The 16,785-nt window shown below is 30.7% G+C and overlaps 1 protein-coding gene across 3 annotated transcripts in view; it reads right to left on the bottom strand.

Moving 5' to 3' along the window:
* The window catches only part of LOC145288087 (uncharacterized), an 82,141-nt gene that overhangs the window by 35,202 nt on the left and 30,154 nt on the right, over window positions 1–16,785 (bottom strand). Inside the window, exon 8 of one of the 3 annotated variants that reach the window (XM_080136143.1) lies at window positions 15,973–16,699. The exons of the other annotated variants lie outside the window; for them this stretch is intronic. Coding sequence (XP_079992269.1) covers window positions 16,635–16,699 — 65 coding nt within the window. The 3' untranslated portion in view covers window positions 15,973–16,634. Of the gene's footprint in view, window positions 1–15,972; window positions 16,700–16,785 lie in introns of those variants that run through there. 3 annotated transcript variants of the gene reach the window in all.

Raw genomic sequence — 16,785 nt, 5'->3', positions numbered from 1 at the left:
TCTCTTTCTCTCTCTCTCAAACAAATGTAAAGAAAAATAAATAAGCTAAAAATTAAATAAAACTTTTGAAAATATTTTTAAATAAACATATTTATAAAACATAAATGAAGATGTATTTATTGAGAATATTTGGAGCACTAATATCGTGATTTTGGTATATACATATTTACATACATTTTACCTACCGTACTCTTCATTTACTATTTAAAAAAAAATAGTACACAGGGTGAATTTGTCGGCCAGGGCAGTAAAGGGTTAATGTAAATGTTTCAAGGTACGGATATGTGATGGGATAATGTGTATGTGATAAAAAAAAGAAAAGAAAACGTGAAATTTTCACGGGTCCAGCTAGTAGGAGATAATTTTCATAAGATCTACATACTTTTTTATGAAGAGATTTAAAAAAAAATCATACAAACCAATCTACTTTTCAAAATATGGGAAGAAATAGATGTAACTCTACAAGCGGAACGTGTCTGAGATCAATACATTATATTTAAAATAAGCGAAAAGATTATGTCTGGCCTTCGGGTCAAGATCAAAGGGTAGTATCTGTTCTTCAGATGCTATACTTCAATTTCTTGTTCTCTGTCAGTAGAGGAGAAATCCTTCACGACTGAGATAATTTTTATTTTTGTTCCTTTTCTACACGTTAAAAAACGACCCTGGTGTCTAACTCTGTCCCGTGGGGAGACATTGTAAATAGGAACAAGTGATGAAAAAAGTGTAAAAGAAACCAAGGGAGGTAATTTAGAAATTTTGACGTAAAAATAAAATTCATTTATTAAAATTTATTAAATCTATTTAAATTAAGTTCTTATTAAAACTTGTTGCTAACACTCGTTGGTAAATAGCGTGAATATGATTCAAATTTTATTCCATGTGGATTTGTTATTATTTTAGTATTTCAGGTAGTTTACTAAAGTATAGTCATTTACTATTTTCAGTATAATGAGCTTCAAAATTTATGCCTAAACAATTTTTATTTCATCATTTCTTTGAGTAAAAAGAATACTTAACAAATAGTTAACGTTTACTATATTTTTGATCATATTTAAACAAAAAAAAAAATCACAAATTATGTAAAGGCAGATAATTCTTGTAACTTTCAATGTATATAATAGCCGGTGCTTCTTTGTTATTCGAGTTTTTACACCATTAATGATCACTACACTATCACCTTACATTCATTAACCCTTATCCTCGAGTGGATTTCAGGCCCTGATATGTGGTGACTATCAAGTTAAAATAAAAAAAGAACAAAAAAAATCGAAAAAATGATTTTCATTAAAAACTAATATCTACTAAACTTTTTATGTCAATTTCAGCTAAAAGCAATGTTAATTGTCAGGTCACAATTAGTTAAATATTATTGCATAAAACATGTATTTTCATAATTTAATATTTATTTGTGACATGTAACATAAACACAAGGGAAGCAACTCATGGTTTCGAATGTTAATCTTGTTTATTATTTAATTGAAATTCAATATTTCGATTTTTGCTCTAAAACAAAGAAGCATGTAATATTTTGATTTTCCTTCCTGGGCAAGAATATGAGTGACCTTCTTTTGATGTAGCCTCATTTTTGAATATCCTTATAATAATATATGATTATTATTGTAATGACAAAAAAGGAACTTGTTGTAATTTCAGCGTGCAGCGTTCTTCACCGAAAAAAAGTCTGTGAAACGTTATGTAAAAAAGGGGCATTTGAAAAAAAAAAAAAAAAACGGGTAAAAAATAACTTTTTTGCTAATAGTTGTTGACCTGTAGGAATAAATTAAAGATTGTCTCTTACAATGTGATTCTATTATTTGTATTAGCTATGCTGTAAAATATTAATCTTTGATTATTTATTAGTATTACTTCATTTAGATCAGTTCTATATTGAAAATATAAATTGACATTAGTTTTCACAAAAATGATTAACTCATATTAGCCGTGTGTTTTTTAGGTTTTTCTGTCCAAAAAAATTATTTGCATTATCCAGAAAAATATCAGCTTTATCAAAGCAAATTTTTTAATTAAATATATTCCTCATACTGTGGAATTTCCAAGGGTCCTACTAGTTTGATAATATACTAAAACGAATTCAGAAGTTACACAAGTAAACTAGAAATCACCCTGAAACGTTTATTTAAAAATCGCAATACTTAGGATTAGCCACTCCTGCATAATTCTGTCAATAAACACAGGTTTTTATCATGACTTTTTGTTTGAATATGACAAGATATGGTAACTATGGATTATTTGTTATGCATGGAACATTGTTGCCACAGCTGGTTGTCATAATCATAGGCATTCAGCATAGGTTGGTTGAGTTCTTTCCAACAAGTTCACCATGTTCTGAACACTGGCTGACCAGGTACAGCGATTCAAGGTTGCAGCCATAATGAATGTAAGCCATTCTAAGTTTCAGTGACAGACCTGTAATGGTGAGGATCTAGAATCAGTTCAGCATCCTGCTTCATTCTCCTGAGCCAGGTTTTGAGTTAGCCACTGCAACTGTGACATTTCTTCAGCCTGGTCACGGTGCTGGATCAATGACTTTACAGATGAAGTCACCTGGATGTCGTCAAAGGGCGTGGCCAAACCAATGAAGGCAATTGGTAAGGCGAGATTTTTGGAGGGAGTGGATCTTACAGAGAGTGCAATTTGTACTATCAGAGATAAACTGTTGCCATCGGACACAGTGATGGTCAAATACCTCCAGTTTGTATGGATTACTTGTCTGCACAGGCTAAGTCTCACATCCATAAAGGAGAATGGTGCGGACGAGAATCTGGTAGAATCTGAATTGAGAGTTCAGCCTTATTTCCTTTCAAGACCAGAGCTGCAATCAAAGTTGACTCAGCTGGTACAGCAACTGCTAGTTTCTCTCTTTTGGACAAAAAAAGAATGTTTAACCTATTAGGTAAGTTGCAGTCATATTGCCAAAATGTTGCTTCACTTCTTTCATGAGTACTTTATGAGACATGCTCAGACTAATATACTGCACTTGTACCCCTTCAATGAAAATAATCTTGACTAACCAGACTAGCACCAAAATCCCACACCTTAAGTTTAGATATCCATAGGATGCTGGAAAACTTTCTACTCTAATAGTTTCTTTCTTCAAAGTTCTTGCTTTTGGAATTCACTTCCTAATTTCTGTTTCCATCGACTGTACCAACATGCAAGTGTCTAAACGTAACATGGACAAACATCTTGTTACATAAACGAGGCATCCTCAGCCCGGTATTTCGGATGCTCTCTATAAATCCGTCTCCTAATCAAAGTAATCCTTTACATCGCAGTGATAATATGATCTGTTTGGAGTAAACAAAAAAAAAAACATCTGTTGATATAAATTATGATTTTAGTACAAAGTAAGGTGCTTATCCAGAACTTTCTCCATTAAAAAAAAAAAAAAAGACAAATCTGTATGATGTACGTACTCGTGATGGAAAAAAATATTCTATATGAATAATCACATGATCAATTATAATTTTTAGAAAAAAAAAAAAATTTAAGCAATTTGAGTTTTTCTGATGCCCCCTCCCCATGTTAAGAATGGTTTTATAAAATGTTGCAAATTATTTGCAGTTATCTCCCTTGTTCCTTCAGAGTGTTTTCAGGATGGCATCTAAGATCCTCGCTTGATTTTCTTATTTAAAATAAATCTACTTGATCAACTGATGCGATTTTTAGTGTACAATAATTTTGTTACATCATGGGCACGTACATCATGCAATTTTTTTTCTTTATTTTTGTATTTTAATGGCAGGGCAGGGATTCTGGATGAACACCCAAAGTAAGTTTTTAGGATTAACGCAGAAATCCATTTAACTGTAGATAATAAGCGACCACACATAAGGAATTTATAATTTATAATGTTTAAAATTTTAGTGAAAATAAACTGAAAGTTTCTTTTAAGATTTTCAAAATTAGTCATCTTTTGGTGAAGACTTTGTAAATGCTTACAATTCTCAATGTTGACATGAAGTAACACCAATTGACAATACCAAATTAAACCACAGTTTAGTTTTAAACTGGTCATCAAAAACCTTTGATTTAAATAAAGTCAGAAAATTAGAAAATCATTTTTTTCTTAATACTTGTTTTCACTAAAAAATGAAATAAGTTTACAAAATATAAAATTAGAATTCCATTTATAATAATTACCAAGAATGCTTACATCATTAAAATATGAAATCGAAATGAATAATTATTATAATAGCATGTATAGTATATATATATATATATATATATATATATATATATTAAGTAATGTGATTTATAATTTAAAAGTTTTAAAATTTTTAAAATTTAAAAATCAAAATTTAATTAAATTAAAAATCAGTTTCACAAGAAGGAACAACAACAAAGTCAATTATCTGTACGATCGTTTCGGAAATCCGTGCTTTTTATTTGTGGTATACATGAAGTCACGTAGAATAATTATACATAGTTTTTTTGGTAAGCACGGTCTCCTCATCAGCAAATTTAGGAGGATTTCTATTGAATTGAAAAGACACCAAAAATAAACCTAGCATTAAAAGTAAGGCAGATGAATCTGAAAAATTGAAGTAAAAGGTTTGGATATAAAATTTATAAGAAAATTAATAAGGAAATTGGTATAGGTTAGAGATAGAAATGAGTAGAAAAAATATATATATTTTTGAATTTACATAATAAATTTGATTTAAAAATATATATATATATATAATTACCTTTTGGTTTTCATTTTTTTGAAATCAGGAACTGTATTTAAAGTAGTCATTTAGATGTTTGCTATAGCTTTTTATTTTATTGAATGATGAATTTTAAAAGGGCGACGCTCGTGCAGTAAATTGTTTCCGTTAGCGTATTTTGATTTAGAGACGCCACAGTTAATATCTATAGAGAGAGAGTTTTTTTTTTTTTTTTTTTTTTTTTTTTTTTTTTTTTTTGCAAGTTTTTAAGGGGAGATAATTGTCATGGCTTTATTTATTATTTGATTTACGAGTCTAAGGGCGGTAATTGGTTTAACTTAATTTATTAAAAAAAAAAAAAAAAAAAATCTATTTTTACTAATGAGTAATTTTTAATGATTTAAGGTGGTTTATATTTATTAAATTTAAACCAACGTTTATGATTACACGATAGAAGCTCGTGTCTTGAATTTACTAGTTTGGTTGTGCTTTTTATATCTTCATATTTTAAAATTTTTACGGTTTCTTTTGTACATAATGTACAAAATTTATCTCCTGGTTTATATGATTTGCAAGTCTCAATTATTTGCCATTTTAAGTTGAAAGAAATATTGCTATTTTTTAGTTGCCAAATATAGTTGGATAGAGTAGTTTGGTTTGATAGAGAGTTATTTTTAAAAGAATGTTTGTGCGTTGAAATTCTATGTTTTATTGGGCCAGATGTGGAACCAATATATATTACCTCTTGATTATTATGATTATTTTCCGTTAGGTCTATTGTTGGATTATAATGTGGTGGGTTGGTTAATAATTGATCGGTAGATTGATTTAAGTTGGTGTTATTATTTAATTCGGTAGTTGAGTTATGGCTGTTGATAGGTTCTTGTATATTTGGAGTTTTTGATACTGTGCAGCTATAGATAACATTTTTAATTTTACATGAGCCTTGTAGGGGACATTTATTTTTTCTTCTACAGTTACAGTCCGATGTATTTTGTATAGTTGCATTTTGTAGTTTATTAATTTTATTATTATTAGAGCTAATTATTTTCTGATGAAGGTTAGGCATAGTAGAGTAAGAGACTTTAATTGTGTTCTTATTGAAAATCTTATTATATCTATGGGGGGCTTTAAAGTTCTTATCTAATATTTTAAAAAATTCTCTAGCTATGTTTGTTTCTAGGTTTTTGGAATACGGGGGGTTGAACCATAGGATCTCCTTGTGTCTATTCTTACGTTTGCGGGTTTTAGTTTGTTGTTTATTTATATTATTATCTAATATTTGTAGTTTGGTTTTATCTTTTTTTGTCTCCTGGTTATTTTTCTTAACTCGTATACGATAAAACATAGAATTTCAACGCACAAACATTCTTTTAAAAATAACTCTCTATCAAACCAAACTACTCTATCCAACTATATTTGGCAACTAAAAAATAGCAATATTTCTTTCAACTTAAAATGGCAAATAATTGAGACTTGCAAATCATATAAACCAGGAGATAAATTTTGTACATTATGTACAAAAGAAACCGTAAAAATTTTAAAATATGAAGATATAAAAAGCACAACCAAACTAGTAAATTCAAGACACGAGCTTCTATCGTGTAATCATAAACGTTGGTTTAAATTTAATAAATATAAACCACCTTAAATCATTAAAAATTACTCATTAGTAAAAATAGATTTTTTTTTTTTTTTTTTTTTTTTTTTTTTTTTTTTTTAATAAATTAAGTTAAACCAATTACCGCCCTTAGACTCGTAAATCAAATAATAAATAAAGCCATGACAATTATCTCCCCTTAAAAACTTGCAAAAAAAAAAAAAAAAAAAAAAAAAAAAAAAAAAAAAACTCTCTCTCTATAGATATTAACTGTGGCGTCTCTAAATCAAAATACGCTAACGGAAACAATTTACTGCACGAGCGTCGCCCTTTTAAAATTCATCATTCAATAAAATAAAAAGCTATAGCAAACATCTAAATGACTACTTTAAATACAGTTCCTGATTTCAAAAAAATGAAAACCAAAAGGTAATTATATATATATATATATATTTTTAAATCAAATTTATTATGTAAATTCAAAAATATATATATTTTTTCTACTCATTTCTATCTCTAACCTATACCAATTTCCTTATTAAATTTCTCATAAATTTTATATCCAAACCTTTTACTTCAATTTTTCAGATTCATCTGCCTTACTTTTAATGCTAGGTTTATTTTTGGTGTCTTTTCAATTCAATAGAAATCCTCCTAAATTTGCTGATGAGGAGACCGTGCTTACCAAAAAAACTATGTATAATTATTCTACGTGACTTCATGTATACCACAAATAAAAAGCACGGATTTCCGAAACGATCGTACAGATAATTGACTTTGTTGTTGTTCCTTCTTGTGAAACTGATTTTTAATTTAATTAAATTTTGATTTTTAAATTTTAAAAATTTTAAAACTTTTAAATTATAAATCACATTACTTAATATTGAATTAGCTCTAGGACATTTAACTATCGAGCTTATTATATATCTAAATTACAACGAGCATTTCCTGTATTTTAATTAAACTAGTAATTTCACTATTACATTAAAATACACTTAGCTCTTTAGACTATTATTCTAATCTCCTTTAAATTTATATATATATATATATATATTTATGTATATACTATTGTTTATAAACAAGCGGTTAGAGCACTGTAAAAGTGGTGGACAAATGTTTGTTTAAATAAACATTTGGCGAGATAATTTATGGGCGCCGCTCCCGTGGGTTGATTGGTAGAACTGCTGCCTGTCAACACGATGGTTCTAGGTTCAATCCTCGGGTTGGGAGAGGTGCTAGTCTAGCGGCACTGATGAGTTGTGATACAATGAAACAGGACTGTATGTAGATGACTACAAATATATACATACATACATATACATATATGTGTGTGTGTGTGTGTGTGCGTGTGTGTATTTTGTAAGACGCCATTAATTAAAACGCAAAGAAAATACTGAATTTATTCTTTTATCACATGTTGTCATGAGAAGAAAATTGTAAGGGAGATAATTCAGTTTTCCTCGAGTTATGCCCCTTGGTAATTCATGTCATTAATTCATAAAAAGAATTTTTGTCATTCAATATATGAAAATTCAATTCAGTTGAGATAAATATATACATACATTTTTGAGTAGAGGAGGGGGCTTATATAATTCAGCATCTACCTATAATAACAAGTGCTCCTCAACCTGCTAATTATACACAAAATTTCTTTAAAATGATAAGTTGAATTTTTACGAAAAACTTCATAGTGTTACATGAAAGGGCTGTAAGAAGACATACTAAATAAGTGAAAATGATATTAGGATAAGGCTAGAATCGAACCCTCTAAACAAGTGCTAAAGATAATGGAAAATGGAATGTTAGAAATTAAGTCCATTGTTAATTCTATTAGAAATTGTTAAATATTGGTTCTGTCGGAAAAAGAGTCGGTTGTTCATTCTTTTAGAAATCTAAATATTAAATATGTCAGTTAAAAGAATCGACAATGCAAATTTAAAATATATTGTTTAAAAATAGGTTACAATTAGAATTGAGGATTCTGTTGTTTGCCAAAAGTGTGTTCGGACAAACATATGTAAAGCCACGTGAAAATTAGTCATGTTTGAAAATCACACTAATGACGTTATAAACAAAGGAGATTTCTCAGTATAGAAATCTAAGGGTTCGAAGTAAGAGGTCAGTTAATGAGTTACAGTTCAAGTCAAGAGTTGACGGTAGAGAGTTAGCTGGAGAGTGGGAGTCCCTTAGAGGCGAAGAGTAAACTATGTAGATCCAAGTCTGAATTCCTGATATCACCGATCGGCCAGTTGAAGAATACAGAAACCAACTATGTTTGTCTTACAACGAAAAAGTAAAATGTGTTTTTATCATCTTATAACGAACATTGTAACCCCCTCCAAGATTATGTGTCCCCATCCTCCATCAACAATTATGTGCCTCCATCCATCAACAGTAATATGTCCCCTCCTCTGTGTTAAGAACTTGCATATATCTCCCAGTCCACATTAATATGAAACCTCCAAGAATTATCACAGTTGTCGTCATGATGAAATATGTCTTCCCATTAGAATGGTCATCACCATCGTTATTCGTGTAATATGTACCCCGTTATACATGTCCCCAATGTGAACTCTGGTCATCTTTAAATATCTACCCCTGCACAACATATATGTTGATTTGGTGCCGTGAAAGCTCACATGCAATAATGAACATTAGGGACCTCCAAAGTGAACTACAGAATTTACCTCTTCCCCATATGAAACTTTAATATAGGTTAATATCAGCATCATAACTTTTGAAGAAGAACTTTTAAAAGAAGAAACCTAAAATAAACTGCTAATGATTTCAAAAGAAAATTTCTTTCGATATAAAAAAATGAAGAAGAGAGATTAAAACCGTTTTTACATGATTGATATCTTAAAACAATGTTTCTGCAAGCTAACAAATGTGTTGAATAAATCTAGCAAAAATCAACTCATGGTCAGATTTTCACAAAATTTTCATTACTAATCTGTTTTTGGATTTATATTTAAAATGGGTAAAATAGGAATTATTTTTGTTTATATGTGATCGCGCGCATGTTTCATTTCATGAAATTTGAGCAAAACATAATCGACTGAAATTTTAATTTATACATATATAAAAGCGAAAATGTATGCATGTATGTATGTGTGTTCGCTTTTTCTGTATGTCTACAAAAGGCTTTTTTCAGAGAAGCGGTCGGTCGGTTCACAACTTTTTAAAACTTTTTATATCACATATAAATCATAATATCTCAGAGTTAACAACGAAGCTCGCCTGTCTATTTAATTTGCTCGATTTCGGGAAGATAAATATTCAATATTTGTCGCTCGCCGCATGTGGGTTAGTCTTTTTCCTATAACATCTTGGGAAAATAAAAATAAAAAAAAGCGTTCCGCAGTAAATGAATACTATCCGGCAGTCAAGCTTGACCTCATTAACTCATTAAAACGGGCACCTGCCAAATCCAAGTAATTAAATAAATTCAAACGTGTTTCCGTTAGCATCTCACGGTGGGGCAATGGTTAACGTCGCATGTTTTTTTTTTTCACACTTTAATTTACAACTCTGCCTCAACGGTTCGGGTTCAATCCTCATATTTACTTTTTTTTTTTTAACCCCTCCACCCCGGAGTTTCGCTAGTATTATATAAATGAAGAATACATATAAATAAATGCATGTTTATTTTTTTTATGTTTAATCGAGACAGACTTTTCTAACTTACTGTGAATGTGTAAATAAAAATGGAAATAAATTTAATATTATTATGTCTTTAAAAAAAAATACTTTTCTCATTAATATATTCGATTACCTGTTGAACTGCAAAGATAACATTCTCAAAAAGAATGAATTTTTAAGAAATTTAAATGATTTTATGATTTTGTTCTTCCAAAATTTTCAGTTTAAAATATAAAATTTGGAGAAAAAGTTTTCTCAAATTTTCAAAATATTTTAATCTACATAAATAAAACAGTGTGTAAATATTTAAGCAATAAACTATTTGTCACATAACACTGAAATTAACAGAAAATAGTAATCGATTAAAATCTTTGTTTGGATGAATAATCAGACACATCAGCAAGCTGAAATACAAATTGTTCATTTCAACTTGCTGACATATTTTTACTTCTTTCTATGCATGCCCAAATTCAATTCATTTCTTTCAAGTCGTTTAACATTAAATCTTTCTTAACTATCTCTCGATAGCAACATCAACAGGAGACACAGCTCGAGCACTAAATGTTTTCCGTTTCGATTCTAGCTGATGACATCCAAATCATATTTTTTTTAACTTTTGAAATCAGTACTATATATTAGGTACAGTATAATATTCAAGAGAGAATTGGCTCGGTAATAATAAATACGAAATTTGCATGAATTCAAATACATTTAAGAAAGTTTTACAACTTGGCAAAACTGAGTGCTATTCCCTTACTAGTCTATATATATAAAAAGCAAAATGTGTGTGACCATTTTGTGTATGTCTTCAAAAGGCTTTTCTCGCACACAATCCCGGGTTCGTTACGATCGCTTACAACTGTTTATATAGGTCCTAGATAATAATATCTAGGATTTGGGAAAGTGCGACGCGTCTAGATTTATTTACATCGACTTTTACAAAATTATTGCTATTTTGGCTTCTCACGTGTTGATTCGGCTTTTTCGTATAAAAAGCGAAACTAATTCAAAGCTAAGGTTTCTCGGCATCACGCAGGGAAACGTCCAGAAGCAATCAGCTTTCATCAATCTTGTATATCATACAATTGCTATTCAATCTGGACAATTGGGAGCTGCTTTCCCCCTCCCCAACATCTGTTGGGGGAAAAAAACAGTCAAATTTGGGTAAACAAACCCAAACGCTGTGTGACTTCTATTTGACCTTCTTAATTAGGTCAAATGGAAGCAGCAGAGTTAACTTTTATTGCGCACGCCTGTTTTTATAGTTAAATAAATAAATTCAAACGTTGTATGTTGCGGTGGCCCAATGATTAACGTCGCACTTTTTTTTTTTCACACATTAATTTCCAACTCAAGAGTACGGGTTCAATCCTCATACTCACCTACCAAAACATTTTTTTTTAATTATTTAACACCCCCGCCCCCCGGAGTTTTGATTTACCTTAAGACACCCAGGCATCGCCGGGTACCCCCCGTTTTAAAAACAAATGGCTTGAATTAAAGTTTAACATTAAAAGTTAAGTATCACACTTCAATTGTGTTCTAAATATAAACATTCATTTCGAATGTTCCCCTGTCATATCAATAAACCTACTAATGTCAGTCCTTTCAGCTTGTGTGGCAATAAAACTTCTTAAATGCATTTGTGTTGTTAGACTATGTAAGGTGTTAACTTTGGTCAAATCGCCTGTTCTTTTTTACATCGGATTATTTTGATTATTGATACTTTTTGGAGACATTCCAATACAAAACCTATCTGAGAACACTGCCAGGTACATGAAGTATCTTCGTGTGAAATTTCATAATAATCGGCCAAGCCATTGTTAAGTCTATAGGAAACACACACACACATACACACAAAAACACACCCACCCAGTTCCTTTTATATAATAGTAGAGATAGAAATTATCAACATGTGATCACAATCAAACGACTTTATATCCAGACTATATATTAAAGATAAACAGTTATTTCATCTGAAGATGGTGAAGGAGTTCATACCTGGTTTAAGCTATGTTTTTATAAAACACTTGCAGAGCTACCCTGCATTGTTCAAATCAAATAAAAAAAATCACAAGTGTTCAAGAGATTTCTATCTAATATATATGATTAAAATAAAACATTAATTCCTATCGATCAACATGGTATTACTTGATTCCGTTGTTCACCTTGGTTTCCCCGATTCTTTCAGATACTTACAGGACCATGTGAAGGTTGCCAACATCCATAAGTGAAAGTGATGCTATAGAACTAACTCAACTTAAACTTTGTAGACCCAGGAGTTAGTCGTCATCATCAACTTCATCACCAAACAAAATTTATTCAATGAATAAATTTTGTTTTTGTTTTCAAATAGGGAATTAAATCGCACAGAAATGATAATGTAAATGAAGTTAAAATATCAAAAATAGGATCAATAATAAAAAAAAAGGGAAATAATTTGAAAAACAATAAATAACAGTGTGATGATATAAATGTCATCACCTCAAAGTGTTAGGAAATGATTCATAAAAAAGTTAAAAAGTTGTTGGACATAAAATAAAAACATCATAACAATGGTTAGAAATGATTCACTGAAGTTCACAAAGGATGCTCAGCTGGAAGTGATCATAGTGTGTGTGTGTGGGGGGGTCATTTTCTGCTTATCAGTTACTCTAAGACAAATAACTTGACATAGGATTTCCAATTTTGAATCAATGGGGAGGGGGGGGATAACATGCTCTCAATCCATCAGCCACGACTGTGTAGAAGTCTTAAGTAATTGGCAATTGCATTCTTAGTGTCACCTGTACTAAGGACTCAACCTCCAACCTGCAGAAGATAATGTCATTTAAAGTGAATTTTACTGAGATTAGATAAAGGGATCCATTTGAAATTCCGTGCAGATTCTCAAGTTCGACAGAAAAATTCCAGAGTTCAACAAGATACATCTGAAGAATGGGGGAGATTATATCGACTAAAACGTTGTGTGAATAATCCACATAATAGAAAGTATTCAATCTTAATTTTTAAACAAGATCATCATGTTCGACCTAAATTCAACAAACAATTCAGAATTTCAGAAAAATTAGGAATTATGACAAAAACAGGGAAGCAATTAGTCCCGTAAAGTACGACTGATGAAACAATGCGAATGTAATAACTAAAATACGAAAAACCATTTAGAATATGGGTGAATACATGACTCAAAGTCCACAACAAACAATATGGGTGAATACACGACTCAAAGTCCACAACAAACAGTTTCAGATAAAACATTTGCATCATATTTCATTATTTTTGTATGAAATAAATAAAATGTTATTGTTTCATTGTTTTGAATTTGTTTTTAGTATTATAAATATATATTACCTTATGAAATATTTTATTGATTTCTTGATCATTAATTTTTTTTTTCTAACACTGTTTGCTGCAGACTTCAAGTCACCTATTTTTCTGCATCACCAAAATATGTAAATAATATAAATATAAGTAGATATCAATTTAATATGTGCTTCATTAACGAGATGCACTTATCAAGATTACTGCCATGGCTTTCCATTTAGCAAGGGCAGATAATATGACAAAGTATTTCCTTTGGAGTAAAGCAAAACGGATCATAATGAAATTTTTATAAATTTCATTTATATTATTAGAAAATTCATTTGTTTCAATACTTTCTTTCTGTTTTTTATAACATTACGAGAAAATTGTAATACCATACGCCATAATTATTAAAGTATAGTTCGAAAGTTTATCATGATAGTTGCACCTAACCGACATTGCCAAGAAGTCCTATTTTTTTATTAATTTCTTAAGAAAATATCAAATACCTTAAACAAAAAAAAAAAATCATTTTTTATCTTTCAATTTCTACATCAGCACTTCATGGTCCTTTCAAATATGAAGGGAATTTGAAACATTTAAATTTTTAAATAGAAACTCATTTAAACTGGCTTTAAAATCCTTAGCAAATCCTCATGGATGAACAGATTGAAAGTTTTGAAAGCTATTGAACTCCAATTTATATATCTAAAAAAGTGTGTGTGGGTGTGTGAAAACAACTCTCAACCTATATACTCAACAAATTTTTGAAATACAGACTTGAAATTTGGTATATAAGGTATTCAGACATATGGAAAACCTTTTAATCAGTTTTTATGTGGAAAAAAGGGTTGCTAAAGGGTAAAAATTGAAAAATTGGTACTTGTGGAGATCATCGGATTTTTATCAGTTTGTTATTTCACGACTGCACATGGATGAATTATTCACATGACAGCTTCCTTATTTTAAGAATAAGTAGGTTTGAAAACACTTCTTAGACATGGCAAGCTGGCCAAATGATTATAGTACTTGACTCACTGTCTGCATGTTTTGGTCTTGACATCAGTTTGAGTATTTTTTTTTACTAACAAAAAAAAAACAATACTAACATGCATGTCTCAGTTTCTTTCCGTTTCGTTTACTTCATTTTTTGTTGAAGAATTAAATGTCACATTTAATACCAGGCAACACTGGGTACATCTAATAATTTTATAAATCAAAATTAAAACATTATCTTAACAAAATTATAGTTTTTATAATAATTGTCTCAATCAATGTGATTACCGAATGATAACATAGTAATTAAAGTCAACTTTTAAAATCTATTTTTTTATGTAATTTTGTAAAAACACTACAGTTAACAAAATAAAAAGAAACAAAACCAAAATGAAAGTAAAAAAATGTCTGGCAATGTCAAGTAGATCTAGTAAAAAGTAAAACAATCAACTGTAGTCGAGAGTGTCTGAGAGCTCTATTTTCATTAGCTGCTATACCAAGATGTAAGGAAGGGCATAACTCCTTTCCCAGGATTACTCCACTTATTGTTGATCCTCATGTTATAATGCTGAGTGTTTAACAACAAGTCTTTAAGTCACATTTTAAAAGTTTTTAGACTCAACTGGGGATTGAACCCTAGTTTCGCTACACATTAGCTAGCACTCTTACTATCATGGCAAATGTTACAATTTTTTTATACTAAATTCAAATATCTTGCATTATTTAACAAATTGTTCTTCTATAATTCTTGGAAAAGAAAATTGAATGCAAAAATCCAGTTATAGTCAGCTAACATACTTCCTAACTTCGGGTAAAGCGCTACTGGAAGCGGTGACAAGGCAAATTAGTTTCTCCACCTTTATTGTTCTCCAGTATTTCTGTGGTTAAGTGATTTATTGAAATGAAATAGGAAACAAGCTGAGCATGCAGGATCCCCCTCCACGAGTGCAAAATTTACTTTCATCATGACTAATGTTTGAGCAAAAGTTTTTTAAAAATTCCAAGGAGTAGTTATTGAGAAAAGTGTAAATAAATGAACAGATTAACGATTTGGGGGCAATTTTACCCCTATAATGGCCCCTAGGGGGGCAAGCAGAGTTATCCCGGAAAATCCATTCTGGCAAAAATTTAGTTTTGCTGTGACTAATGTTTGTGCAAATTTCAAAAATAATCCAAGGATTGGTTATTAAGTGTGAACAAAAGAACGGAAGTGAATTACTAGGTCCAATCCTTCCTTTGTCAGCGGACCAAAAAGGAGATTGAAAAGTATGCAATACAAATTAACAAAATGATAATGACCTTAAACTATATCCGATGGTGAGGCCCCAGCTTGCGGGCTCTGGGGAGTGTGGAGCCACCCTTTAATTGCCATTGCTCCCAGGTCCACTCTGACCCGGAGTGGTAGTACCTGTTAGGGTCCCAACTATGGGTTAAATAGAAACTGACTTGCAAAAAACAAATATATTCTATTAAAAAAATTTTCTTCAAAATCACCGGATTCGGCATTAAATAACCTGAAAAGGGTTGATATGCCGTAAAACGAAAACAACCAACAAAATGATACAGATAAAAAGAACATAATCAGTCATCTGCAAGAATTCTTGTGGTGGCGGAGAATCGAAGCCATTTTGGGAACATTATGTAAAGGATACATTTTTTTTTTCGATGTTTGAAATTTTGTTATTTTGATTTCAATAATTTTATATTCATATTTTCATAAGCATATATTTACAAGGTGACCTCGATAAGTTTCCAGATTTTTTTGAATGGGCACTTTATTGATAGTACACATATGAAACTACAGTTCATTTCAAAGTAATCTCCTCTGGCTGCAATGCACTTGTTGTACTGTTCCAACAATTTTGGAAGGCCCCATCAAAGTCTTCTTATGTAAGCGTGTCAATGACCCAAGTCACAGCCTCTTTCAACTCCTCAATTGTCTCATAAAAACAGTCTCTAAAGTTTTTCTTTGAGCTTAGGGAACAAACAAAAAATCACATGGAGCAAGGTCTGGAGGATGAGGAACTATCTTGATTACCATCTTGGTCAAATAGTCTGTGACAAGAATAGAGCACTCTTGGGACAAACTTTGCACAAATCTTCCACAGCTTCAGTTCCTTGTGAATAATTGTGGGTTTATAGAGACATAATGGTCCTGATACATGAAACTCTTTATTTGACCAATCAATTCTGGTGTTCTGACTTCCTTACTCCTCCCACACCTCTCATAGACTCCCTGCCTTCCTTGAATCTCTTATGCCACTCAAAAACTGATGCTCAATTCATGCAACATGGTCGAAAAACAATCTAAAGCATTCCATACATTTATGTGGCATTTTTCCATGTTCAAAACAGAATTTTATTGCATATCATTCTTCTAAAGTGTCCTCACATCCAGATTGCATTTTTTAAATTCATCAGCTGTGACAATCAGGCTTTAGTAGGGTGTATTCCAATTTCTGTTGTAGCTGTTCATTTGAATCTGAAATTATAAAAATTAGTTAGTCATTTCACAAGATGTATAGGAATAACATACTGAATTTTCAAGAGTCTCTGACAATTTTAAAT

This window comes from Euprymna scolopes, chromosome 11 (assembly GCF_053919585.1).
Source record: "Euprymna scolopes isolate OS-2025 chromosome 11, ASM5391958v1, whole genome shotgun sequence".
NCBI classification, from domain to species: Eukaryota; Metazoa; Mollusca; class Cephalopoda; order Sepiida; family Sepiolidae; genus Euprymna; species Euprymna scolopes.
This window is presented reverse-complemented; position numbering and strand designations above follow the sequence as displayed.